General features: G+C 45.8%; 4 protein-coding genes across 4 annotated transcripts in view; 2 read left to right on the top strand and 2 right to left on the bottom strand.

Moving 5' to 3' along the window:
• Positions 1-267: 267 nt before the first annotated feature.
• Positions 268-1,581, bottom strand: LOC126558395 (acidic fibroblast growth factor intracellular-binding protein). Its single transcript, XM_050214407.1, has 4 exons — positions 1,480-1,581; positions 865-1,388; positions 669-802; positions 268-604 (listed from the first exon to the last, which is right to left on the bottom strand). Exons 1-4 carry the CDS (start codon positions 1,568-1,570, stop codon positions 268-270), a joined length of 1,086 nt encoding a protein of 361 aa, XP_050070364.1. The 5' UTR covers positions 1,571-1,581.
• Positions 1,582-2,477: 896 nt separating this feature from the next.
• Positions 2,478-12,245, top strand: LOC126559621 (hemicentin-1-like). The gene is made up of 9 exons (XM_050215791.1): positions 2,478-4,723; positions 4,794-4,909; positions 4,984-5,535; positions 5,598-6,565; positions 6,633-6,807; positions 7,265-8,261; positions 8,777-8,907; positions 8,993-10,213; positions 10,288-12,245. Exons 1-9 carry the CDS (start codon positions 2,499-2,501, stop codon positions 12,243-12,245), a joined length of 8,343 nt encoding a protein of 2,780 aa, XP_050071748.1. The 5' UTR covers positions 2,478-2,498.
• A 3,430-nt stretch (positions 12,246-15,675) lies between these two features.
• Positions 15,676-16,973, bottom strand: LOC126558084 (probable protein phosphatase 2C T23F11.1). The gene has a single exon (XM_050214028.1). It carries the CDS (start codon positions 16,969-16,971, stop codon positions 15,676-15,678), a length of 1,296 nt encoding a protein of 431 aa, XP_050069985.1. The 5' UTR covers positions 16,972-16,973.
• Positions 16,974-19,219: 2,246 nt separating this feature from the next.
• The window catches only part of LOC126557593 (probable splicing factor, arginine/serine-rich 7), a 151,520-nt gene continuing 145,479 nt past the window's right edge, over positions 19,220-25,260 (top strand). Inside the window, exons 1-2 of the mRNA XM_050213414.1 lie at positions 19,220-19,237; positions 19,331-21,077. Of these exons, the coding sequence (XP_050069371.1) occupies positions 19,382-21,070 (1,689 nt within the window). The 5' untranslated portion in view covers positions 19,220-19,237; positions 19,331-19,381 and the 3' untranslated portion in view covers positions 21,071-21,077. The remainder of the gene's footprint in view (positions 19,238-19,330; positions 21,078-25,260) is intronic.

Here is a 25,260-nt window from a genome sequence, read left to right as displayed (position 1 = left end):
AACTCAATAGAAGGACAATCCCTTTGAGACTTACATTGTCCGTTATATATTAATTAAAAATGCATCTAAGAGTCAACAAAGTAGTTTACTATTATTTATTTTATTTTAAAACATTGCACTAACAGCTATAAAAGCGATGCAAAGAATTTAAGCTATCTGTTAAGTGGCTGTTCTCCTACAAATATCGCGATTGCATTTTCCCACGGCGCTCTAAGTACACGTAATATTGACGACTTGACTTAGGAGTCAAGTCCCAAACGACTTGACTTACGAATGGTACATACGAAACAGACACACATTTATGACCTGCATGTACCGATCCCACAGGCACCTGATGTCCTGATTGTCTCGCGGTACCTCCAAATCTAGCACGCACTGTGTCATACACTGCATGAACATCTGCACATGATCCCGGGTCCAACCGTTTTGCTTCCACGGTTCAATCAACCGTTCCGTCATCTCCACAAACAGCATCCTTAGCTCTCTCGTTCGATGCAAATTGCACGCTATCATGATGATGGCCCGATAATAGGAGCGAAAATTGTTCTCCACCTCCTGGTACGCACGTTCCAGCAAGGTGGGTTTCAGCCGCATCGATACTAAACTGTGAAATGTACAATAACAAAATTCAGCTTACGGATGCTTTAATGTTCGGTTAGCAAACTTACTGCTTAATTTCCTTCTCTTTATCCAACAGATACCGTATCTCGCGAAGGTCCAACAGAAACTCTTTATCCATTTCGGTGTCCAAATAATCGGCACCCGAATGCTGATACGTATACGTCCAGAAGGTCATCAAGGCCTGAAACCACACCGAATGTTAGACACAAAATTCCCGCTTTTCATTTACCAATCCGACGATACCTGTGCACATTCGTAGAAATCCTTAAAGTTCAAATATTGCAGCTTCCGTTTGGTCGTTTCGAAGCGTAAACAAGCAATAAACACAACGGCCGCATACTTTTGTGCCAGCTCCTCCGGCAGTACAAACTGTTGACGAATATTGTTCGCCAAATTTCCTTGCGTTTCCTCGACGGCTTTAAATATTCGCTTCACATTGTCAAACTGTCGCCGGCAGGATTTTAACCGTACGCCCGTTTTGTCGGCCACCTCATCCAGATCTTTACGGTTGCGTGCATTGAGCTTCTTGCCGAATAGCTCCCGTGCGACCGTATCGTCAAGCGAGTAGTAATGCTCAATTAGCAGCGAACGGTCCTGTGGACATATCTGAAACGTTGGCTGCTCCGACAGCTTCGGTGGCGAGTGGAGAAACTTTTCCAGCATGGCGTACGTACGATAGTGGTCCTGCACGTCCGATGCGATTAGTTCCGGTGGAACGTCAGCAAAGATGCCACCTTTCTGTTTCAGCAATTGGACCGCTTCCACGACTGAAAAAGGAATGTAAGCCAATTTTATTGAACGTGCGTGGTCCCAAGAGCGATTGTGCACTTCCGCACAATCACAGCACTGTTTACTCACACGTGTAACCTTCTACCCATAGTTGATAGATTTCCGGATCTATTATCGTGTAATTACTAATAAATACATCCACATTAACATCGGCAAACATAGTTTTTCGGTGTTTTTTTTACAATTTACACAACTGGCACTGATGCAGCTTGCAAAAGATTTACTTTGTTTTGATTATGTTATGCTGACAGCCATGTAAACATCCGCGCACCACTGTGTGCGTGTGCTCATGCATGGGAAGGGGTCCCAAATAACAATTTTCCCATTACATCTAGCTAACAGAATATAACATTATTTTTCCAATAAAACTAGGTAAAAAGACAGCTTCGTATTTCATGAATTGAAAATTAATGTTGTAATAAGGGAAAATTATACATAAAACAGAGTTTTGTAAACTTGTTCAAAGCGAAAGGCAATGTTTTCGATTATAAATATCTCCTTACAGTACACAGCGCCATCTAGCGACGGGTACTATAAGCAAACTCGATGTAATGAACAATATTTAAACTTTTTGTAAGCAATTTTAATAATAATGTTTACTATTTTTTTAAAAAATAGTAAACATTATTATCAAACAATTATGCAAAAACTTGTATCTTTGCCTCCAGTACACTCAAACATGCGCAACACAGTTTAATTTTTATTTGTATAGATTACAGATTACATGGCTCGGTGATCTGTGATCTACGGTTCGAATCAGAACGTTCAATTGCTCAGTAACATCGATCCAGTGCGCACGTACTTCTTCGGTTGTGATCAGACCAGTGCTCTTATTGTGGAAATTGCTTTGTAGTTTTCTCTGTGCAAGTAGGAGTGAAAAATTCAATTCAATTTCAAATCGTACGAGTGCCATTAGCAATATTTTCAGTGTAGAACGCAGAATAACATCCTTTGTGCAGTAAAAAGTGGCCATTTATAAAAGATTCTAGATCAATCCGCGTCCGCCATCAATCAGTGTACAATGTGCAGTTCATAGAAACAGTTTGATTTGCGAATTCTGACCCATTAAACGGAAGTGTCCAGCGTGAATGAAAATTACCATGCAAAAAGACATCTTTATTCTAGCGATCATCCTGAGCTGCTGTGCAATTGCCGCTGGCAAAACACAGCACCAGCTTGATAACGATGAACTGTGGGATCGCTTGCTGAAACGAAAACTACACGAAACCAAAACAAACGTCCACAGCGAAGGCACCGCCGCATCCGCTGATGGAATCATCGAACCGATGGCACTCCGCGGCGATCAGCAACCACCGGACGACGGCGACGACGACGTCGATGGAGCTGATGGTGTCGATTTGATCAGTAGTATCAGCTACAACCACGCTGACAGTGAGTCCATTGATGCTGCCAGTGCGGAACTGCCTGATAAGCAGGATCAATTGCTCACGCCCGCTGGACGTACACCGACAAAGGTCGACTTCCCATCGGCCGACACTCCCCATACCGTTGATAGTGGTGGTTTGGTGGAAGTGGCCGATGACGTCGAAGCTCCCGCAGCAATCGATCCGGACCTCGTCAATGTCGATGACGTACTCGAAGGAAGCGGTGAGAATTTGCTCCCACAGGCTGATGACCCATTGCTATTTGATAAGGAAATTGTGAACATACTGCGAAAGCGTCCCGAGTCACGTGAGATTTTGGAACTGTTTGGACTGGGGGGTATAAAGACCCCAAAGAACGACACGGATCCGAACGATCCAGAAGTGATCAAGGAGCGGCTTAGGAATAGTATTACGCTTCCACTGGACAAAAGGCAATACTATCAAGCCCTACCAACGATTGCTGAGAATGAAGAGCAGAGGATCCATGCTGAGCCGGCATCACTTCTAGCTGATGGACGTTCTTTACCCCAGCTATCGAATGTCCTGCTGCCGGATCTAAATCAAACGCTCGTCAAACATCGCGAATCTTTACTACCTCCGAAGGATGGACAACGAAGTTTGGTGATCGTGTTCGATGCTACTGGTTCTATGCTGGATGATCTACAGCAGCTTCGGGATGCTGCTAGACTCATAATAGCTGAAATCACGCAGCGCGACAGCAATCCTATCTTCAACTACATCTTCGTACCGTTCCGTGATCCACACGTTGGCCCTCGACTGGTAACACGCAACAAGGACGAACTGCTGGACGCACTCGATAAGCTACAGATCATCGGTGGAGGCGATTGTCCCGAGGCAGCACTGGAAGCGATCTCCAGTGCAATCGAAGTGGCCATGCCGAATTCGTTCGTGTACGTGTTCACCGATGCCACGGCGAAAGATTTCCGACTCGATCAGCGCGTGCTGCAGCTTGTACAAAAGAAGCAAACTCCAATCACGTTCCTGCTAACAGGGTTCTGCGACGGCAAAGCTAGTCCAGGCTACCAGGTAATGAACAACATCGCGGCCGCCAGTAACGGGCAAGTGTTTGATCTGCGCAAGGATCAGATCGAGGAAGTGCTGCTAGCCATACGCAGCACAATGGACATCGATCACGTGCCACTAAAAGCGATCGATTCCTCCCTCCCGAAGCAGCACGATATCGATCTCAACGTGGACAGTACGCTGCGAGAGTTTAGTGTGAGTGTTGCCGGTGTAAAGCCAACGATCGAGATATTCGATCCACAGCACGAACCGTACAACGGAACGCGGGACGTGCTTAATCTGGAAAACATACGCGTGGTAAATGTTGCCGATCCGAGTCCCGGCAGGTGGAACATTAAAGCGGCGTCCAATTCTTCCCACTCCGTGCTGCTTTCCGGGTTGAGTGAAGTTCTTTTTAAGTTTGGTTTTTCTCTGCTCGAACCACAAGATACAGTGAGCCTCTCGCACCAGCCAGTCCTTAAGAAGGCGAACTATCTAGCTATCGAACCGACGGATCCGCAACTGATCAAGACTCTCGATTCCGTCACGATCGTGTCGCACAATGTCGGTACACCGGGTGGTGCAAAGTTTAATTTTACACTGCCACTGAAGCTAGTGCCTGGCACCACTGCACTCTACCGTACCGATGCATTTGATGTACCGCGCCAACAGTTCAAGCTGACCATCAATGGCAAGAATGCGAACGAGGAAACGCTACAAAGGTTGCTTTCGACAGCCATGCAAGCGATCGAACAAACACCCCCCGAAGTCACCGTTGGCTATACCCAGGCGCTCGAGCTGATCGAAGGCGATACGTTTATGCTGGATTGCCGTATTGAGTCCCCGTTTCCGGTGCTAGGAGCATGGACGCAAGGAAATAAGCAGTTGATAGAGCGAATATTTGAGTAAGCGAATAGAAATCTTAACAGACGTCCTCCTAGAACCTTATTTTATTACTCAATTTGTTCTTTCCAGACAATCGAATGTATTATCCCTACGGCTGGTCAACGTGTCCACAGCAGATGCTGGTAACTATTCTTGCTTTGCCAAAAACAGTATCGGTGAGGACAGAAAGACGATCTTCGTACGAGGTAAGCATAGACAGACAATTAATAGAAGCTTTCCTCGAAATAACAATAATTCTCTATTTTTCCACTTCTTCAAGTTGCTCCATTGCAAACGCCCAAATTGCGCCTACTGCCCAAGCACACAATTGCCATGGAACGGGAACCGTTTATTGCGCTTCGCTGTATTCTCGAGCAAACCCCGGACAGTGCGGCCAAAATTCATTGGACACATAACTCCAAACCCCTGCCGATAGCTAGCGGGAAATCGTACCTAGAGCTAATCGATATCGATAAAAGCCACTCTGGCAATTACACCTGTTACGCGGACATCGGTGGACAGCGCGTATCCAGCGAGCAGAGTACGGTAGCGGTTGAATATGCTCCGAAAATTTCCATTCCCAGTGTGACTCTGGTTCAAGAGTACGGTACGGAAGTTGCGCTTGAGTGTGCTATCGATGCAATGCCTTTCCCAGACTATCAGTGGTACTATCAAACGCTAGATCAAACCGATGCACCACAGGTGTACGAAAGCACCGACAGCTCGATAACCTTTACAATGACTCCGGATCGATCTGGATTGTACGTGTGCGAGGGTAAAAATACGTACGGATTTGGCAAACAAACGTTTGTCGTGGAAGGCGCTGCGAACGGTAAGAATAGTTTTAAATCAAAACAATCGCGACTATTTTAATGCTTAATCTACTTGTTCCAGTGGCTCCCATCATCCAGAAACCAGCAGAAACGACCATCTACGTAGCTCCTGGTGCCTCCATTACGCTCGACTGTGTGTGCGAGCTGTGTCAACCGCTCAACGAGTACATCTGGACCAGCCAGCAGGGTTCGTTCGAAAGCAGTCCAGAGAAAACGATCGACAACATTCGCGTAGTGCTCGATAACGATCAATCGCGCAATGCCGTACGATATCGGCTCACGATCGACAACTTCCATGAGCAGAACGTGGCCAGCTACACCTGTATCTTTTCCAATCAGCACGGTGCCGATGCTATGATCCTTCAGCTACGAATGATGGTCCCACCGGAGGTGGATACGATGATGATCGATGGTGAAACGGTAACATCCGGAACTAAGCTGTACAGAGCGGCGGGGCAAGTTAATGGACTGAGTTGTGAGGTAGTGGGACTACCAGAACCCACTGTACAGTGGCATTTGAATGGCAAATTACTCACTGCCGATAACAGTGAGCTTTTGCAGTTCGAAAATGATAACAAAACTATTCTCTTTAAAGAGCCCTTCGGAGAGACTGTTCAGGGTAGCTACGAATGTAGCGCTACCAATCCTCTTGGACGTGTGTCATCTATGGTGGAGCTTATGCTAGGCGAAACCCCAACAACTTCTGTAACTGGCAAAAGATTTAAGGAAAAAGTTGGAGAGTCAATTACACTCGAATGTACGATCACAGGAAGCCCTCAACCGGCAATCCGCTGGGAACCGGAACACTCCTTTAAGGATCCCACTCTGAGCCAGCAAACGGTACAAGTGTCTTATGAAAATGCAGGACTCTATCAATGTACGGGCACGAACGAGTTTGGTACAGAGAAGCAAAGCTTTACCATGGAAGCGTATGGTCCTCCGGAGGTAACGGGTCCACTAGATCTTTCGGTGCAGTACGGTGCCAATCAGGACGTGTTATTAGAATGTACCGGATGGGGACTCCCGGAAGTAGGTTATCTCATTGTAATCATGCTAAAGATACACAGCTCTAAAGCTTAATTTTATTCAACTTCAGCCAACAATTCAGTGGAAATTTAACGACGCACCACTCGAATCAACTCCAAATATCCAGATTTCGAATGAAGGACTTCGTGTGCTCAACATATCATATGCGCAAGCGGGTATCTACAGCTGCGTGCTCGAGAACGAACATGGATCGTTGCAAAAAGTTCACTACGTTACCGTGCGTGGTAAGTGCAGTTGTCCTTATCTTGTCGGCATAGAGCTAAAGTACGATGGTCGCGGTGCGGATAGTAGAAACTTTTCCAACGGTGTACCAACGAACCGGCCTATCTCACCACTGGACTTGATCGGACGTTCAGGCCATCCATCGGGTGGTCTCCAGAATGGTTTCTGCTGACAGCAACAGCGCTGGTTATACTGTTTCATGCTTTCCTCGAATCGTTCTCTTGCTACTCGCTCCGCCTTGATCCTTTCGCGGTACCACATATCCTGCTGGTAGAAGGTCGGAAGTTTCATGGCCGCGTTTTTTTATTATTCGATTTTTTCAATCGTCACGCTCACAAGCTGCGGGATCAGATCACACAATGGTTTTAAAGTGCAGCGACTGCTCTGATTTCTTTAGTATCAGTAGAACAATGATATCTTCGATTAGTAACAACGATCCTTTCGTTTTTTACTCTTCAGATGCACCAAAAATAACTTCCTCACTAGAGCCACATCTGACGCTGCTACCAAATGATACGGCTCGCTTCGAATGTTCCGGTACCGGAAGTCCACCACCCAAAGCCTCTTGGCTATTCAACGGAACGACACTCGTCAGCGAACAATCACTTTACCTCTCGTACAGTAACGCATCCACTGGCACCTATACCTGCCAGCTCGAAAGCTCCGAAGGAACCGATCGACAGCATATGTTCGTCAATGTAGTACAACCACCGCACCGAGTTGGTGGGACGAATTTTACCAACAGTCTTACATCGCTAAAAGTACGTGCCGACGATAAGCTAGTGCTAGAGTGTCCGTTCGAAAACTTTAACAGCCTTCTGTGGCAGCTAAACGAACGCAATCTGGAAGAATACTTCGATCTTACGGATGTAAAGCTGAAGGAAAACATGCTCATCATTGATCGTATACGCTCGCGACATCAAGGCACGTACACGTGCGTGGTGAAGAATCGTGCCGGATCCGATCGACAATCGTTTGTGGTTGGTGTGTTAACGCCACCAACCATCCACCGGACACATCCGGAAGAGTTGAGCGACGAGTATGGTACTGTGGTGGATAATGAGTGGGACAGTTACTGGAGGCCGGACAGACCAGTCGATAGTGCGGTGGAAGTAAATCTGCTCTCCGGTGAAACGTTACAACTACTGTGCCAAGCAAGTGGATCACCAGAGCCGAGCGTGTACTGGAACCGTGGTGCCGATATGGCAAGGATCGTATCGCAAACGCCCAATCTTACCATTCCGAATGTTGGCATTCATCATAGTGATCTGTACACGTGTGTGGCGGAGAATGAGCTTGGCAAATCGACACAGGTCTATCGGTTGGATGTTATGACAGCGCCACAGTTTTATGACGAACCGGTACAATCGATCGAAGTGTTCATCGGTGATGATCTTCAGCTGGACTGTGAGATGCAGTCCAATCCTCCCGCTTCCTATCAGTGGCTAAAGGAAGAGTAAGTACTTACGCAACACATATGGTAAAACTGTAATTTAATGCCTCAGTGTCGGGACTTCTATCACTACCTTCGCTATTTTAAAGCTGAATTGTCATCTAAATACTCTCTTCGCACGCCATGACCGCGGTTCAAATCCCCCATCTGGATCAATCCTGCATAGCAAGGACTTTATTATGTATCTTCCTGGTATCAAGTCTTAGTAAGCCATTAGATGGCGCCCGGCTTGATCTTAAAAGGTCGTTAAGTGAAGAATAGAGAGAGAGCCACTATTCCTAACTCTTTTCCTCTCTACGACTGGGTTCCTATAACTCTAATTGATTCGATGATTTTCCATCTGCATCTGCCACAGCTTTGAACGATCTTTTGCTAACGTTACTTAGCTTAGGTGTCTTCAATGATCACCATTCATCCCTTCCATAATATTCAACTCGCGCCTCAAACCGAAATTTTACCCTGGACCCTGGAACAAACTTTGCAATTGAAGCTATCAAAACTTTACCTATTCCTTATAGTACTGCCATCGAAGAATTCAATACGATCCTAGAATTTATCAACATTCAACCTCAGGACACGGGAATGTACCACTGCGAGGCGGAGAATATTTTCGGGCAAACCAAAAAATCCTTCAAAGTGTTGGTGTACCGTAAGTACTCCTGTAATACACCCTTATAAACTGTAAGCTTAGCTTTTCTTTATTCTTTGAAATTTTCCTCTGCTTCCATGTAAAGAACCGGCGGAAATAACGATCTTCTCCTCAAATCAAACGCTCCTCGCGGGCAACACCATTGAGCTAGACTGTGAGGCAGTCGGCAATCCCATCCCGGTCGTCAGCATCATCCACCGGGGCGAGGTGTTGGCCTCCACGGCCGATCTCGATGCATCGGCCATGGAAATCGATCAACAGTATCGGGTAAAGAACAATTTCTACAAAAGTTTCCAGCTGTACAGCTTTTTTGCCGTTCGTACTTCACCGTTCGAAATTCGTTTCGCCCTACGCCAACCGAGCGCCACCCTGCTGGACAAGGGCAAATATTTGTGCATGGCACAGAATGCAATCGGGTTCGATGAGCGGCTCGCACGGCTAGACATTATGGTGGCACCGTACGTGCAGAAGGATAAGCTTAAAACGGTTGACCAAACTGTGCGTCTGCTGGAAGGATTGCCTTTGTTCCTGTTTTGTCCGATCGAAGGCACACCGAAACCAACGATCGGATGGTACCGGAATGGTAATCGGCTGAAGAGTACGGTCAGCACTTTATTCTTACCATCGGTACAGATGCGCGATGCTGGGACGTATGTTTGCTTCGGTGAAAATCCAGTCGGCAAGACGGAACTGCAGTTCGAGGTGGACGTACTGGTTCCGCCATCGATCATCAGCAGTGTACTGTACGGTGAAAGCTACCTGTCTGCCGATCAACCGGATCAGGAAGAAATTTCACTCCTGGCGGGCGATAATGTTACGCTGGACTGTTCGAGCCTTGGCCACCCCGTGCCGGAGGTGTACTGGATGAAGGTGGACTATTTGGACGAGCGGCAAAATGTGTTGCTCCCCACACGGGACCCATTCCTCGAGCTGTACGACATCAGCAATACCGCCACGTACTCGTGCTTTGTTAACAATACGGCCGGATCGGCACAGAAACTGTTTCATCTAGTTGTGCAAGCGTCTCCGAGATGGAAATCCGGTCCGGAGTATGAGTATGAACAGCGGGTTTCGTTACATCATAGTCTGGATTTGAACTGTGAAACGAACGGTTCACCGGAAGCATCCGTTTCGTGGATAAAAGATGGCATTCAGCTGGGTAAAAACGACGATGGCTTTTTCTTCGGTGTGAATGGACAAACGTTACGATTGCTGGCGGCCAAGCTGACGGATGCAGGTACCTATCAGTGTGAGGCAAGCAACGCACTCGGTCAGATCAGCCGAGAGTTTCACGTGACGATCGATGGTAAGTATTCCTGGAGGGAGGTACCGTTTTCACTTCAAATTTCATGTACTCATCACTTCTTGGATTTCCACTAGTTCCAGTAAGTTGGTCCCCGTGGGGTGCTTGGTCTGCGTGTAGCGCTACTTGCGGATCCGGTACCCAGTTCCGATCGCGCATCTGTCTGTTGGTCAATGGATCGCCTGCCCACGGCGAACGGTTCAACTGTGTCGGTGAAAATGTCGAGATTAAACCCTGCGAATTGCTACCCTGTCCTGTGAACGGTGGATGGGGCAAATGGAGTAACTGGAGCAACTGTACGCTTGCCTGCGTCTCCGAGTACAGCGGTGTCCGTTCGGTACGCCACCGAAGTCGAGCTTGCGATTCACCGACCCCTGCACTTGGCGGTAAAATGTGTATCGGCGAAGAGTACGAAGAGGAACCATGCACCGTCAAGTACTGTCCAATCGATGGCGGATGGACGCGTTGGTCCAACTGGACCGCTTGCAGTGGGTCCTGTGGAATAGGGCACAGTTTACGTTTGAGAAGCTGCTCCAATCCCACACCACGCCACGGTGGTCGTCCGTGTGATGGTTCAGAGCATGAGGTGAAAACTTGCAAATTACATGAATGCCGCCTGGACGGTGGTTGGTCCGAATGGACCGAATGGTCACCGTGCAGTAAACCGTGTGGCGAGGGCGTTACAACCCGCAAACGCTACTGTAACAATCCTGTCCCGAAAGCGGGCGGTAATAGATGTATGGGAGCAAACTTTGAGCAGGCTCGATGTTTCACGAAAAAGTGTCGCAATGATGCACTGGTGCGAACGGGCAATACGAAGAAACTGTTAACGCCCTATGTGTCGTACGAATCAAACAACCCAGCCGGTTACACACGATCGAACGAAGTCGATAGTGCGGAGTACGAGGATCCAGACTCGGGACACCAAGATCAGGATGTTACGGTAATTCGCAACTATCAGTACGCTGAGGCACCTCCGTTGGAGTATGTCGACGTTTCCGCTCCCGATAAGATGAGTATTACGGTCAAGTTGTTGAACTCGGTGCGTCTGTCGAATGACACAGCAGGGTTTAGCCTCAACTTTGGCAATCCAACAAACGCCCTACAGGCCGCTGTAACCTGCACGGAAGGATACGTGTACAATGCGCTACACGGTGGTTGTAGCGATGTGGACGAATGTGCGGACAGTCGCGTGTGTGCCCTGGTTGGACAGTACTGCATCAATACGTTGGGTAGTTACGAGTGTGGCTGCATTGCCGGCTACCGCCCACTGACTTCCCAAACCGAACGGTACGATGGTACGATCGTACAGGACATGCAGTGTGTCGATATAAACGAGTGTCGCGAAAAAATGCACGAATGTTCGCACTATTGTTCAAATGTCCCGGGCAGCTATGAATGCTACTGTCCCGATCGGTACCTTCTCGCCAAGGATGGTAAAACGTGCACGATCAAGCGAAAACGCAACGAACCGGTACGCATAATGCCCCGATGCCGGGAAGGCTATCGGTGGGAGGATGGCCAGTGTCAGGACATTGACGAGTGTGCCCTACAAGCGGACGAATGTGGTGAAGCATTTGCCTGTGTAAACACACGTGGTGGATACCTGTGCGTACCGACCGACTGTCCGCCAGAGTATGAGCTGGACGAGGAGGGTGAGCTGTGCACGCTGAACTGTACGCACGGTCCGCCGCTTTGTGCCGAAGGGGCCACCGTTGGGCAAACGGTTTCACACACGATCATCACACTTGATCGCTTCCTTCCAAAGCAACCACTTGCTGTTGTATCGATTCCTGCCGTGCAGCATTTGGCCGGGATGGAGTACGATACCCGGTTCGCTTTCCGTGGTCGACGGTATGGACACATTTTTGCGCTGGAAACGATGCGCAAAACAACCGGTGCGGTACGTGTGTACGCAAACTCTAATCTCCAACGTGGCAAGCTGTACAAGCTAAACTTGGTGGCCAAATCTTCACGCAGGCGGCGTCTGGAGTTTGTACATCTTTTTGTAATTCACGTGTACTGGATCGAATAAGAAGCATCAATGAATCATCGAAATAACTCGAACATGGATTAGGCATTAATTTAAACATTTTATCATTTAATTAATTTTTCGTTTACATACGGGCATGGTCGAAATAGCATTTTTTTATTAGATGCACATGAATAATCATCATAGAATACAATTAGGGGATTCTCGTCGTACCATCAATAAGCATTTTGCAAAAATATTATCACCCGGTCCCTAGCAGTCTTATAACAATAAGCTGGCACATTACTCCTTAGCCATGGTGTTGCTACCGGGAACAAACCGGATGTAAGCATCCCCAATTGGAAGGCCGATCACGCGGAGGGATGGCGCAAGAAGGACTAGTTCCTACCAGTGAGGAACGAAGATTCCCTCCGACGAAATTGGGAGGCACTACTGGAGTCCGTAGAGGGACCGATATCCGTAGGAAAGACAAGGGAAAAACTTTTTCCTAATCTCAAAGCTGGCTGGGCGTCACCAGTTTCGCTAACGTCGGAGAGTTAACCATGTTTTTTTCGGACAAGCCAGGAGAAGTATTTCATTGCGGACCGAGTAAGCCGGCAACGATTTCTTCCAATGCTTCCGACGGAGCAGAGAATCACTACTGGTTTGCGACAACCGTAGGGAAGGCAAAGGTGAAATTTCTCCCGAATCTGAAAGAGATCCCCCCAAAGCCTTACACATGGTTAGTTTACGGCTCTTTCTAAGCTTAAGCAATCATCAAACGTAAGCAAACGAGATGTCATTCTGCGATACAGGTCTGATAATTGGTCCTCTAGGATGGACGATATGCCGCAACTCATTCACAGAGATAAGGACAATCTCAGCAAGCCCAAATCTGATTCTGATTAAAAATTTTACAACGAAAAGCCACCAGATTGGAAGTAAAACTCGAAGGAGTACTAATGAATCGTCAGGAAGTGACAGCGTTTGTGCATCGGATCATCACTTGAAGAATATTTAGGCTACAAGCCACGAGCAAATTTGAAGGACACGGGCCACATTTTACAACCCCACCTCATGAGTACTTGAAAATTAGATTTTGAATTCTCTCGTGGCCCGAGGCCTTTTAACATGAGTCTATTTTTCAATGCACACATTAGTAGCTAAGAGTCGAACGGAACTAGCAGAATCATGCCTAACACAATTAGAGTAACAGCAAGAATAATCAACAACTCAAACAATTACCTTTTGTTTAGCATATGAAATTTATTTTAAGAAGATACTTCCTTTTAAAACTGCAACTAAAATACAGAAAATAAAACGACCCCTACCTAACTGCCGTTTCAGACCGCAATGGGTAGTAAACTCCCTATTTCGACAGCTCTGTCTTTTGTTTTCTTCTGCTACTTAACAGCATTAGTTTCGCGATAGAAAATATAAATAAATATATTTAGTTCTATCCGACGGTTTGGGATAGTTTACAAATAGTTTACATCTTACATAGACCGTGTGGTTGGAGCCGGTTTTGTCAGTTCTATGTAAATTTACCATCAATCCACCGTTTAGTGATAATTTTCCCTGCCACGATAACACATACCTCTTTTTGTACCAACACGCGGTTTCCAGAACGGGGGAATTGGAGAGTTTTCACTTAACAAGGGATGGGAGACCAATTTCCCTTATGTTTTGTATGTGTTGTATTTATATTTACGAAACGCTGCCCTGTCTTATTGGTTGATTTCTTTGGTTGTTTTAAATAGGTTACAAAGACTCGAGAAAAACTTTTTTTAAAGAAATACAATTAAACATCTTCTGCCGTAGGTTTCCGTCTGAAGTGATTGGTGATTACACTGTTTTCATTTCTTTTAACTGTTTTTGATCCGCGTGGAAGCACTGGTACGATAGTTTCTAACCCTATATAGTTTTCTCCACAGTTCCCTCCCCCCACAGTGTCCATGGAAAGGCAGGACCGAGTATATGCTAATATATGCGCCTACTACCGTAAGGGGAGCCTGGTTTTTTGTTCACTTTAATACGCGAAATAGTTGCGTTTAAAAAAGTTTATCTTTGTTTTTATACAAAACATGCTGCTGCGTATTTACAGTACAGGAACAGGAACAGGCCGATCGATATTTTGGTTTTCGATTAATGTATATTTAACCTGGCCTATATAGACGCCACCTGACTCATTGAATGTGAAGAAAGGCAAGATTAATGAGTTCCGAGATGGTTGATTTTTGCTGTTTTTATTTGTGGCCCACAATCTAGTTGTACGTTTTTACTGGGAAGTGCAAATGATAGGGAGCGATGAGCGCACTTACTGAATAGCACAAGGAATATACATTCCTCGACAAATGATATAGAAACACACAATACATAAGCGGTACCGCGTGCGATTGATATGAAAAACGAAATTTAACTGGCGGTTTAATTTTTTGTTTCTCTATATAAATTGCACGCGCTTCCATAATTATTGTTAGTGATTCTGTATCTATTTTTGCTGATTCAATAATGTATTGAGGGTTTCTGTATCAATGGTTGAGGGTTTCATATTTGCTTGCACTATTCTCTGAAGCTATCTCTTTGCACACTATCATTTGAATTCCCTTGTACTAGAAAAGCGTATCAGAGTTACGAGTATGGGACTACATTAATGTATCTAATTGGTATATAAGCTACTTTCTCTTCTTCAACTATTCAAGCACCAGCCAACAGTATTTGGTAGTGTTCACGGACCTGTTTTTTTTTTAGCAAAGTGGCGATATAAAAAATCGTCACGCCTTTTCCTCTTGAACTAGAATGAATTGGGACTTGATATCTGCCTGATTTTTCCGTCGTTTGTCTCCATTACTTGATATATTATAAGCGTAATGAACTTTTTCTCTCTCTTCCTCATCTCCATGCACTCTTAATATCGCTACCAATTTGTCTATCCACCAAAAAACTAAAACGGATTTATCTAAAACCAAAAACACAGGAAAGAAGAAAACCCTTACATCACAGTACGTGACGTAACCATTAAAAAAAGAGAGCACAAAAGCTCGATTTTAATAACTAGTAGTTTCCGATCTTTGATTTGCTTTGCACGGGTAATAAGCGTATGGAAAGCCGGGACCGGATTAGATTTTTCTCCCGATACAGGCTTGTTACACCACACCACCTTGGGAGGTGGTGTGGTGGTGAACTTTAATTCCACATAATAAAGCCATATTTAAATCTTCTCAGCCTGCAAACGGGGTACAATCAAGTAAAGAAAGTCATATTTGAAGAAGATATATAAATCGTTTCAGCCCATTTCATTAAAGCTATGGTACAAAGGTAAGCAAGAACCATTCTCCATTCAACTGTCCGACAGCCCTACAAGTATGTAAAGATTATTATCATAGTTACGCACGGTATAACAGGAATAAAACCAAAACCTAAATTTACAGATCCAGCTGGGGGTCAACTGGGTAAACTAAACAGGACAATCGTATTCCATCGGTAAAAGTCTCTACTTTAGATCAATCTCCTCACTGCTATCTTCCACACTATCATTATTACTTTCCGATTGAGGTTTCTTCTGCTTTACCTCTACCTCCGAGCTTGTTGCCGCTGGTTCCGACGAAGAGGTTGGGTTTTCCGTTGCTTCTTTTTCTCCACTACCAACTGTTGTACTTTCCGTCACATCCTCCTTGCCATTAGAATTCGTCGCCAACAGCGGTGCATGCAACTCTTCCGACCGTTCACTCTCACTGCCCGACGAATCATCATCCAAACGGCCATTGCCCGCCTTACCGGCCCCGCTCTCCGATGCTGGCGGTGTCAACGAGCTTTCTGGTTCACTTTCATGCGATCGGTTCGAATGACTGCGCCGTTTTTTGGTACGTGCTTGTCGCTTAGCGACCGCTTCCTTGCACCGCTGGACAAGCTCTTCGTACGGTTGACCGTGCAGAAAGCACACGATAATTACCGTCATATTATCACCCCCGATGCCACCCATCTGGCAGTCCGGGGCCAAGCAGCGCATCATCAAATTTTCACAAATCTGCTGCGGATAGATCCCTTGAGCAATTTCTTCCTGCACAAACTCTAGCACGGCCTGACTAGACAGCACATCCCAAATGCCGTCACAAGCGATTACTAGAAACTCCCAGCCTTCAGACACTTCACGCTCCTCCACATCCGGATACGCCGTTACCATCTGCTCGCTGGGCAATTTTTTTGCGTTGCGCTTCAGTCCGAAATCTCCCAACGCACGCGACAGGGCCAAATAGCCATTCACCCGGTTGTACTCCACGTATCCGCCCGCGCTGCTTATTCGTTCCATTTCCTTTTCGTTCGTCGGTTTGTGATCGAACGACAGCACATCCAGATGTCCATCGACACAAGCAATCGCACGAGAATCCCCAGCATTTGCACAATAGAGACGATTGTCTTTAATGAGCACTACAACCGCCGTCGAACCGGACATCTGTTCCCGCAACGCTTCATTGCTCAGCATCGCTTCGTCCAGATCGAGAAAACCTTGCTTGAGGGCGTGCTTTACATTATCGACATATTCTGGCCGGCTGGTGATGTACTTGTGCAAGTGTTTGCCTGCATATTCGGCCACCTTTGCACCTCCGTGCCCATCGTACACGGCAAAGAATGACGTCCCGGGGTCGTCCGGTAGCGAGAGTATGTGTGTATGGGAGTCTTCCATGTGCATTCGCCATCCTTGCATGCAGCTAGAGCCAACCTTGTAATAATCATTCTGACAGAAGGCTGACTGTTTGGAAGTTTCCGGTTCCGATAGTGACTGTCCCATCGTGCAGGGTATTACTCAGTTTTATTAGTGCAGGGTGGTGCTCAGCTTCCTAAAATGGACCATAAATGGAAGTATTATTATAATTAAAAATTAATACCAGAAACGCAGAAATGTCAAAAAGTTTTTTAGACTGTAAAAAAGGCGTTGGCCGTCATTTTGATTCTTTTTTCCTCCGTACACCAATAGGACCGGTAGGAGAAAATCAACCGATAAGTATAACAACGAGAGGGAGAGATAAAGGTAATCTTTTCACAAAGAAAAAGAAAGGCCAACTAAAAGATAAAGAAGCTCCACCATTCAAAGTCAGCGGGCACTTGTTTCAAGCGGCTCTTATTAGCTTAATTAGCTATATAACATTGTGGAACTCTGAATATAGGTGGCACCAAAATGTATAAACATACCGCGCACACCACGGAACCCAAACAACATCACTGTTTACGTTGACGGCTATCATCGGCTAGCTGGCCCCAACTAATAATGTAGCTCGTCGTCTATCTCCCCACATCGTTACGTACTAAGCAACAATATGCAACGCATGCTTCGATCGGCAAATGCATCGCAAACTGTGATCGTTTCGCTCGTAACTAAAAATACTCACCAAAACTTACTTCTCAATCCAAGGTGGCCGATGATGATGTTGGTACACCGAACAGTATGCGTGTTGAGGAGTATGCAATTTCCACCGACAAACACTACACACACTGATTGCTGCTTGTCGTGGTCAATTAACAATGCGTTTCGGTTTCCGTATTCAATGCTCAAATGCTCTTCGCCTTCGGTTTGTTAGCGTTTTCCGTTGTCTCAGAACTTTTAACACGTGACGTCCACGTCCGATTATGCTCTTATGTACAGGATCCGGGGGGCGCAATTGATAAAGCCGATGAGGAGAAGATTGTTTGTGATGTCACACTGCTCGTTTTCACGTTCGCGATGGTACTCCGCTCTGATGATTCGCTTCCCTTGTATTGTGACTGCATTTAGAAAAGGGGAGAAAATAGGTGAACATGCAAAACACATTGCGGTACTATTGCTAATAGATGATAATAAGTCGTTTGACTTCCGCAAAATCCGGTACTATGCTTTGGATTTGATGGAGCCCGCTTTAAAACAGTCCCACTCTTTACTTCTCGCACACAGTATTGCTTTCTTCTTGGAATTGCAAAAAAAAAACGTTGCCCTTTCCCGTTTGGTGCGATTATTGCACCCCTGCTCCTACTCTTCTCATTACAGACGGGCGGAATCATACCCTTGTTTAATACCGATAATTCAATCCACCTCGCACTGAAATCAACGATTGCCAACGCTCGACGAAGAACTGATAACGCGCACTGACCGCAGCAGCAGCATCGAAATTGGTTCGAAGCTATTTTGGTGCCCTGGGAACGATTGTGGATCTATCGGTCAGTCAGCCTGCTGCTCAAGCTTCTAAAGTACACCCAATACAAGCATCTAGTAGTTCATAAGCAACCCAACGCACAGTTAACTCAATGCAGAATGACCGAGAGGCGATAAATTACTGCATGGAAATAAAACAGCAACATTCAGATGATAAAAGCGCACTATTCCACGGTACACTACCACCAGCACCACTGCCTTATCAGACACCAAAATTGCGGTGAATCAACAGGAAACCTGCAAAGTTTGGCTTTTCAATCAACCCGGGAAAGTACCAGCACGTACGCAGATCGGTGATTATCTCTTCCGCGAAGAGTATTCTTATCGATTATCTGTATTATTTCGGCTCCAAATTTGCACGAACTTTGTTATGTATTATTCTTTCCCACACGGACGACGGTTCGGTCGGACATTACCTGTCTGTGCAGAAGGAAATGTTTTTTCACTATGTTTACCAAATTATTTGGCAGACAGATTCACGCATTCCGTACCGTTTTGACAGTTGTAATGACAGCAGAAATAAGCGAAATGAATTCAGTCAAACGCAACGGATTTTGTTTTTTATATGCATAAAAACATTATTATGGGCATAATCAAATAAGCAAATACTATTATCAATTTTTCTCACTCGCTCAAAGTTCTAAAATAGTCAAATACTGACTATAATGAATGAATAATGAAAAATAATGTAAATATAAATCAAACATTTCGCACATTCCCGTATGGTCCGGGAGCGGATAGGATTCACTCACTTTGTTCGGATCAATGGCGTTTCGCCGGACTGTCATCACTAACGCTTGTCAGAAAATTTTTCACGTTTGGGCCTTCCCTTGAAGTTGAAAAAACATTATTTTCCCGGAAAAATTTGATTGTAAGTAGTGCGAACCAGTTGCAAACGGTAACTGAAGTGCCGTTTTACCTCGGTACGCTAAAGTTTTCCATCACAAACCGTTATCTTTTGCAGAAAGCCGGTTCGAAAGAGCGCGTCCTAGTGACGCGGTGTCATTCGACCACAATGGCCGGTGGCTCGGGTACGAAGGTGGTGCAAATCACCAACATTGCCCCCCAAGCCACCAAAGATCAGATGCAAACGTTTCTCGGCACGGTTGGGAAGATTGACGAGATACGACTGTATCCAACGATTCGGGACGTTTCCTGTCCTGTAGTGTCACGCATCTGCTATGTGAAGTACTTCGAGAGCAGCTGCGTTGCCGTTGCCCAGCATCTTACCAATACCGTGTTCATCGACCGGGCCGTAATCGTAATCCCGGTACAGAGCGGCGTAATTCCCGATGAGTACAAGGCGCTGGAAATGGCCGCAAACGGTACGCTGGTGCCAGGTCTGCATAGCTTCAACGTACCGTCCAAGCTGCCACCGGAAGTGGTGAACAGGATTGATGGGATGATCCCGAACCAGGTGGTAAAGACGATCGATCCGAAGCTGGAAGAGAACGGTTTGCCCGAGTATCCTCCGTTGCCGGTGAATTTTGATGCGAAAAAGATTGAAGAAACGCGCCGCACGATACTGGTGCTGGACGTACGTTCGGACTGGCGGCTGGAGGAACTGATGGATCACTTCAAGCCGGCGGGCGAGATCAAGTATGCCCGATACGCCGAGAACGAGCGCACCAAGTTTGCACTGTTGGAGTTTTGCGACCAGCGTAACATCATTAACGCGCTCAAGATGCACGGTACCGAGTTCCGGGGCTACCGGTTGAACGTGCACCATTCGACGCAACCCATCGTAAAGCCGGAAGCCAAGAGCAATGAAGCGGCCCAGAAGGAAATTGAAGAAGCCATGACGATCGTAAAGGAAGCGCATCATCAGATTTCGAACATGGAACCCGTGGTGACCATTTACCCGAAGGATAAGAGCAGCAGCCGTCGCCGATCGCGATCACGGTCCCGCTCGAAAGAGCGCCGTTCACGATCCCGCTCCCGGAAGCGGTCGAAGTCGCGCAGCAAACGATCCCGATCGCGCAAACGTTCCCGAAGCCGCTCGAAGCGTTCACGGTCGCGCCGTTCGCCATCGCGCAGCAAACGATCACGCTCGAAATCGAAACGATCGCCATCGCGCAGCAAACGGTCACGGTCGCGTTCCAAGCGTTCGCGATCGCGTGACCGTCGCAAACGTTCCCGTTCGCGCCGCCGTAGCCGCACACGATCGCGCGAGCGTACGTCGCGCATCCGTCGGTCTAGGTCGCGGTCGAAGAAAAGGTCACGATCGCGCGAGCGTCGCGACCGGAGCCGCGATCGGAAGAAATCCCATCGCAACAAGGAGGAACGTCGTCGTCGATCGCGTTCCCGTTCGCAGAGTCGCAAACGATCGACATCGCGGAGCCGTGCCAGCCGTACGAAGGAAGCGGTAACGAAAGCGACCTCAAAACGTCGTAGCCGCACCCCATCGGACAAGAGGTTGAAGAAGATACTCGAGGAAGCGGTTAGCCGAGATTACGATGCGGAAGAGCGTATGGATGCTGCGGGCGGGGCCGGTGTGGAGGATGATGCTGGAAGCACGGGCAAGCAGTCCGCATCACCGCCAGCACAGGCCTCCGGTAACGGTGGTGGATCAAGCTCGTCTTCATCGTCGTCAGGCGGAACGAGCATGGCAGCTGCAGCGGCTGCCGCTACGACACCGCGCGAAAAAACCGCCAGTCCGACGACGGAGAAATCTGACAACATGGACATTTCCAACTCTCCTTAATTGACCCGTACGCTCTATATCCGGGGTTGTATTAAGATTCGCATTCTTTAAAACATCGAAAAAAATGGTCTCGGACATCGGCTACAGTCACGTTCGAGATTCTGATCGAGTATTCTATTGTCTCTGATCGCATTTCCTTTCGATTTCTGTCATTTTTATTCGTTTGCGTTTGTCCAGGATTAGTTGCTGTATTGTCATAAAAAATGGTTTCCTTTATCTTTAAGGAAATCATTCTGAAACGATTCTAATATTTTCAAATAAATCTCTCTTGAGTCTTACAAAACCTTAAGTGCTGTTTAGGATTAATTTCGAGAATGATGATGTAAATGCAATTCTTAACTAACGTATTACAGAATGTGTCTGTATAATCTTCATATTGAGTAATTCAGTTAGCAATTAAGATCTAGAGGATTTATTAAAAATCTACGCGTATTTTTGTTTGCCTTCTAATCGACAAGAATGAGTTAACAATAATTTTCTCTCAATACTCTCTCTTTGATAAAGTAAGAGAGGGAGAGAGACCCGTCTCTCTAATGCACTGTTGCCAGATTTGCTTTATTTTGATGTTCTCGCTATGCTTCGCTTTCGTGCCCACATCCACTCACAAACACACATCCAAAGCCTACTCTTTGTGTTGGATTGTTGTTGTTTTGTCTATCTACACACATTTACGGCCAGATGATTTCTACCCTCACTAGAAATCATTTTCGTGTTGTTTATAATATTATGGAAGCTATTTCCAACAGAAGTTCATTTTCTGGCAAAGGAAAACCATCCATGGAATGCATGCACAGGCTTTTTTTAACTTAGTTTGCCATCCCATACCTCAAGACAAACAGGCATGTTTAAACAAAATCTTTGGGGTGATATGCCTATTTCTTCTGTTCTCTGCGATTCCTGTTGCGTTATCAGTAAAACGCATGGAATCCATAAACCAATGAAGAATTTGATAAACAAAATTCCTTTATTTTTGTGTAACTTTTGCTACCCGTACATTCTTTATCTAGCCCAAAACCGGAATGAGAAGATTAAAATTTCTTGATGCCTTGCCTAAATAATTATTCTGAGAACGGGTTTTCTTTCGTTCATGTTCAAACGCATTATCTGCGTACGCCAACATTAACAAACACATACACACAGACCCACTCACACGTTTGCCGTGTGTTGGATAGAGCAAGAAGTTTGTGTCCCTCATCAGCTGTTTCCATGACGTGGCACTTAAAAATAGCACAATATTCTGACAACATTTGATGAAATGCTTAAGAATTGTGTAATGTATGTTGTGTGCATGGATTAAATTAGCTTAATAGTAGAACGAGATGTATAAGCAATTTTGTAAACCATTCAAGATGATGACGTCGCATTTGTAGAAAAAAAAATGTGACCGTCAACACAACTTTGAAACGCAATAACTTTCCCACCCTGCTTTTCAGCCCTTTACGAATGACCCACCCGTCTGCTGTTGCTAGCAACGCAAACACACAGGCACAAGCTTTGTTTTCGTTTCATCTCTTTCCACTGCGCCTAGACCGGAGCGAGAAGGCAGGAAAACAAAGAGCAAACAGTTCGAACTCTCTCGATTGCGTGTGTTGTGATTGTGTGCGATCTGAAGGGGGAAATTTTATGTTAAAGGTAATCTTTTTTTTCCTTTCTTTCTTTTCCTTACAAATCCGTCCAGTTTTGAGCTGATTCGTGTGGACAAGAATTTTTGATAGTGCTTTACTAAAGCATACAATTTTATGTCTGCACGATGGTCAATGTCGAGACACATCAGCAGCAGCCTTGATTTGGATGAGCACACCTACTATCTGTGTGCATTGCCATAGGGCTCAGGATATCAGGGTTGGTCCGTTCATCGATGTATGAGTACGCGTGTGTGAAGAAGTAGTGGTGATGTTTTCTTTTTTAAGTGCTATTGTACTTTAATTGCGTTCCAGTTGATCAAACTCAGAACACTGTACGCCAGAGTTAACATTGCTGTGGCATGAAACATAGGCATGACATGAGCACAAAATTTATTCAACAACGACCGTTTAAATGTACAATTTTTTTAGGTAATTCAGATTTTCAACAACAAATCTCGGCGTTTTGCCGTAAAGCTTAACGTAAGCGATGAACATATGGCCTACAGATTCTATTCAACCCCAAATTATCGCTTATCTTCAGCAAAAGAATTACATAATGTTGATTTGAAAGTGTGAAGAACCGTGTGACAAAAGATGACAAAAACCAGACCCACATACATACACATAGATGCATGCAGATCACGTCATGTTGTGAATATGAAAACAAAGAAAAACGCAACAGCATAGGGGGAAAAGAAGGGGAAGGGCAAGCAATAAAAATAAATAGCCAAAATGGCTGGCTGCGACTGTGCTGAGAGCAGCAAACAGGACCCAGCCGGCACACACGGCACTCAGTTTCGGAATGGAACCCACTGCTCAGAATTTAATCGTTATTTTTGCTTCTCGAATAGAGAAAGCTGGCCGTCTAGTCAACAGAGGTAGATTTCGTCCAACACACAACTCCCTTTCCCGCCGAGCTGCCATCCTCTTTACCAACACCATAATTTCCCAACACTGGAACACCACCTCAGCAACAAACTCCGCCTCATCAAACATATCACCGCTTCATTGGAAGATACCGATTCCAGCCATCACCAACGAGTCCTATTCCGCCTTCGAATAGGGCACACACACACCTAATCCATTCCTACACCCTCGACAAATCCTGTCCTCTATCAAAGCCTCTATCAATAAAAGAAAAGAAAAACCATCCGCTCACCTTCTTTTCTAGCTCCCGCTCTCTTCAGCCGCTTATTAAGGTTGCCCTTTGGGTACTTGGCACTCATCGCAGTTTGTCATTTCGGTACCAGCGTAGCACGGGCGAGAGAATAACAACAATCCCCCATTCGTAAAAGTGAACTCAGCCAGTGCAGTTGTGACACGTGCGACAGTGTTTTCAGTGCGTGGTGGATTCAATTTCCTTCAATCCGTAGTATGGCCTGCTGCTCCTTTCTCTAAATACAAACACTGCTGGTGCTACTCGTTCTGTCCAGTTGGGATCTTACAACGACCAGCAAATCGAAGCAACCAGTGTTTCATTACAAGATCAGCATAAAATTTTCCTTCCCTAATTCAACAGCATTTGTTGTTCTGTTGCATTCGCAAAGTGCAGCCAGTGAGCATGTGTGTGCGTGCTTTTAGTACAGCTCATCGCGCTCCCTTGTGTATGTATGCGTGCGCGTTTTTTTTTTGTCAATTATTTTTGCCCCAGTTTGCTTTGTTTGCGACGAGGGTTTGTTGACGATCCTGCTGCTCTCTCTCTCTCTCTCTTATCAGGCAAAGCTCATTTAACTGTTGTTCCTGAGATTAGTTTTCATTAAATTGCTTACTTTTTTCATCCTTAAAAAAACGCACTATTGCAATTAATTCTACAACCTTGCACACTCCTCCAAGTCCAGCAGTGTGTGTCAGTGCGTAGGTTGTGCAGGAAATGTACGAAGACGACGAGGACAGTGTGCCCATAAACTAAATGGGTTCTTTCCGGTTTCTTTGGTCGAGGAATAATGTTCTGTTGCAAAGCATGACATAAGGTTATGGCGCGCGTGCGTGAGTGTAGAGCTCCCCGTGCAAAACGGGAACATTTCCACGGGGTACACCAGAACCGTACTACATATTTTGTCCCGGGTGTGATGGTGGTGGTTCGCGTCGCGTGCAACTTCACGCAAGAAAAAGGGCCAGTTTTCGGTAGTATTCGCAAGGAGGCGTACGAACCAAGGCCTGAACAGAACTAAGAACAAAGAAAGCTCCGAAGAAGTGTGTCTTGAGCCGTTTGCTGCTCATTCGGTAGCGGAAAAAAAGGGTTTCTCTGACATAACCTAGTTGCAAACCTATCGACAGGCGTATTACGAGGACAGTGAAATATAAAACCCGTTTTTGCTTTTTTTACCTTTTTTTTCTAGCAATTTCTATTCTCAATGTGTCGCTCAAAACGGGCTCGCCTTTTTAGTTAAACGCCTCACAGTCAAGTAGTGCAAGTGGAAAATTTTAAATCAGTAACCATTGGAAAGGAAGGGAACAAAGTTTTCCTATCGCTGACGGTACCACGCGGGTCGAGCTATTTTGAACATTTGTGCAGTGTGTGTGAATTCGGGAGTTTTGAGTAAAACAGAAAACTATTTAATTAGC

The sequence above is a fragment of the Anopheles maculipalpis genome, chromosome 2RL, assembly GCF_943734695.1.
Source record: "Anopheles maculipalpis chromosome 2RL, idAnoMacuDA_375_x, whole genome shotgun sequence".
Classification (NCBI taxonomy): Eukaryota; Metazoa; Arthropoda; class Insecta; order Diptera; family Culicidae; genus Anopheles; species Anopheles maculipalpis.
The sequence above is the reverse complement of the archived record's forward strand: the minus strand, read 5'-3'. Positions and strand labels throughout refer to the sequence as shown.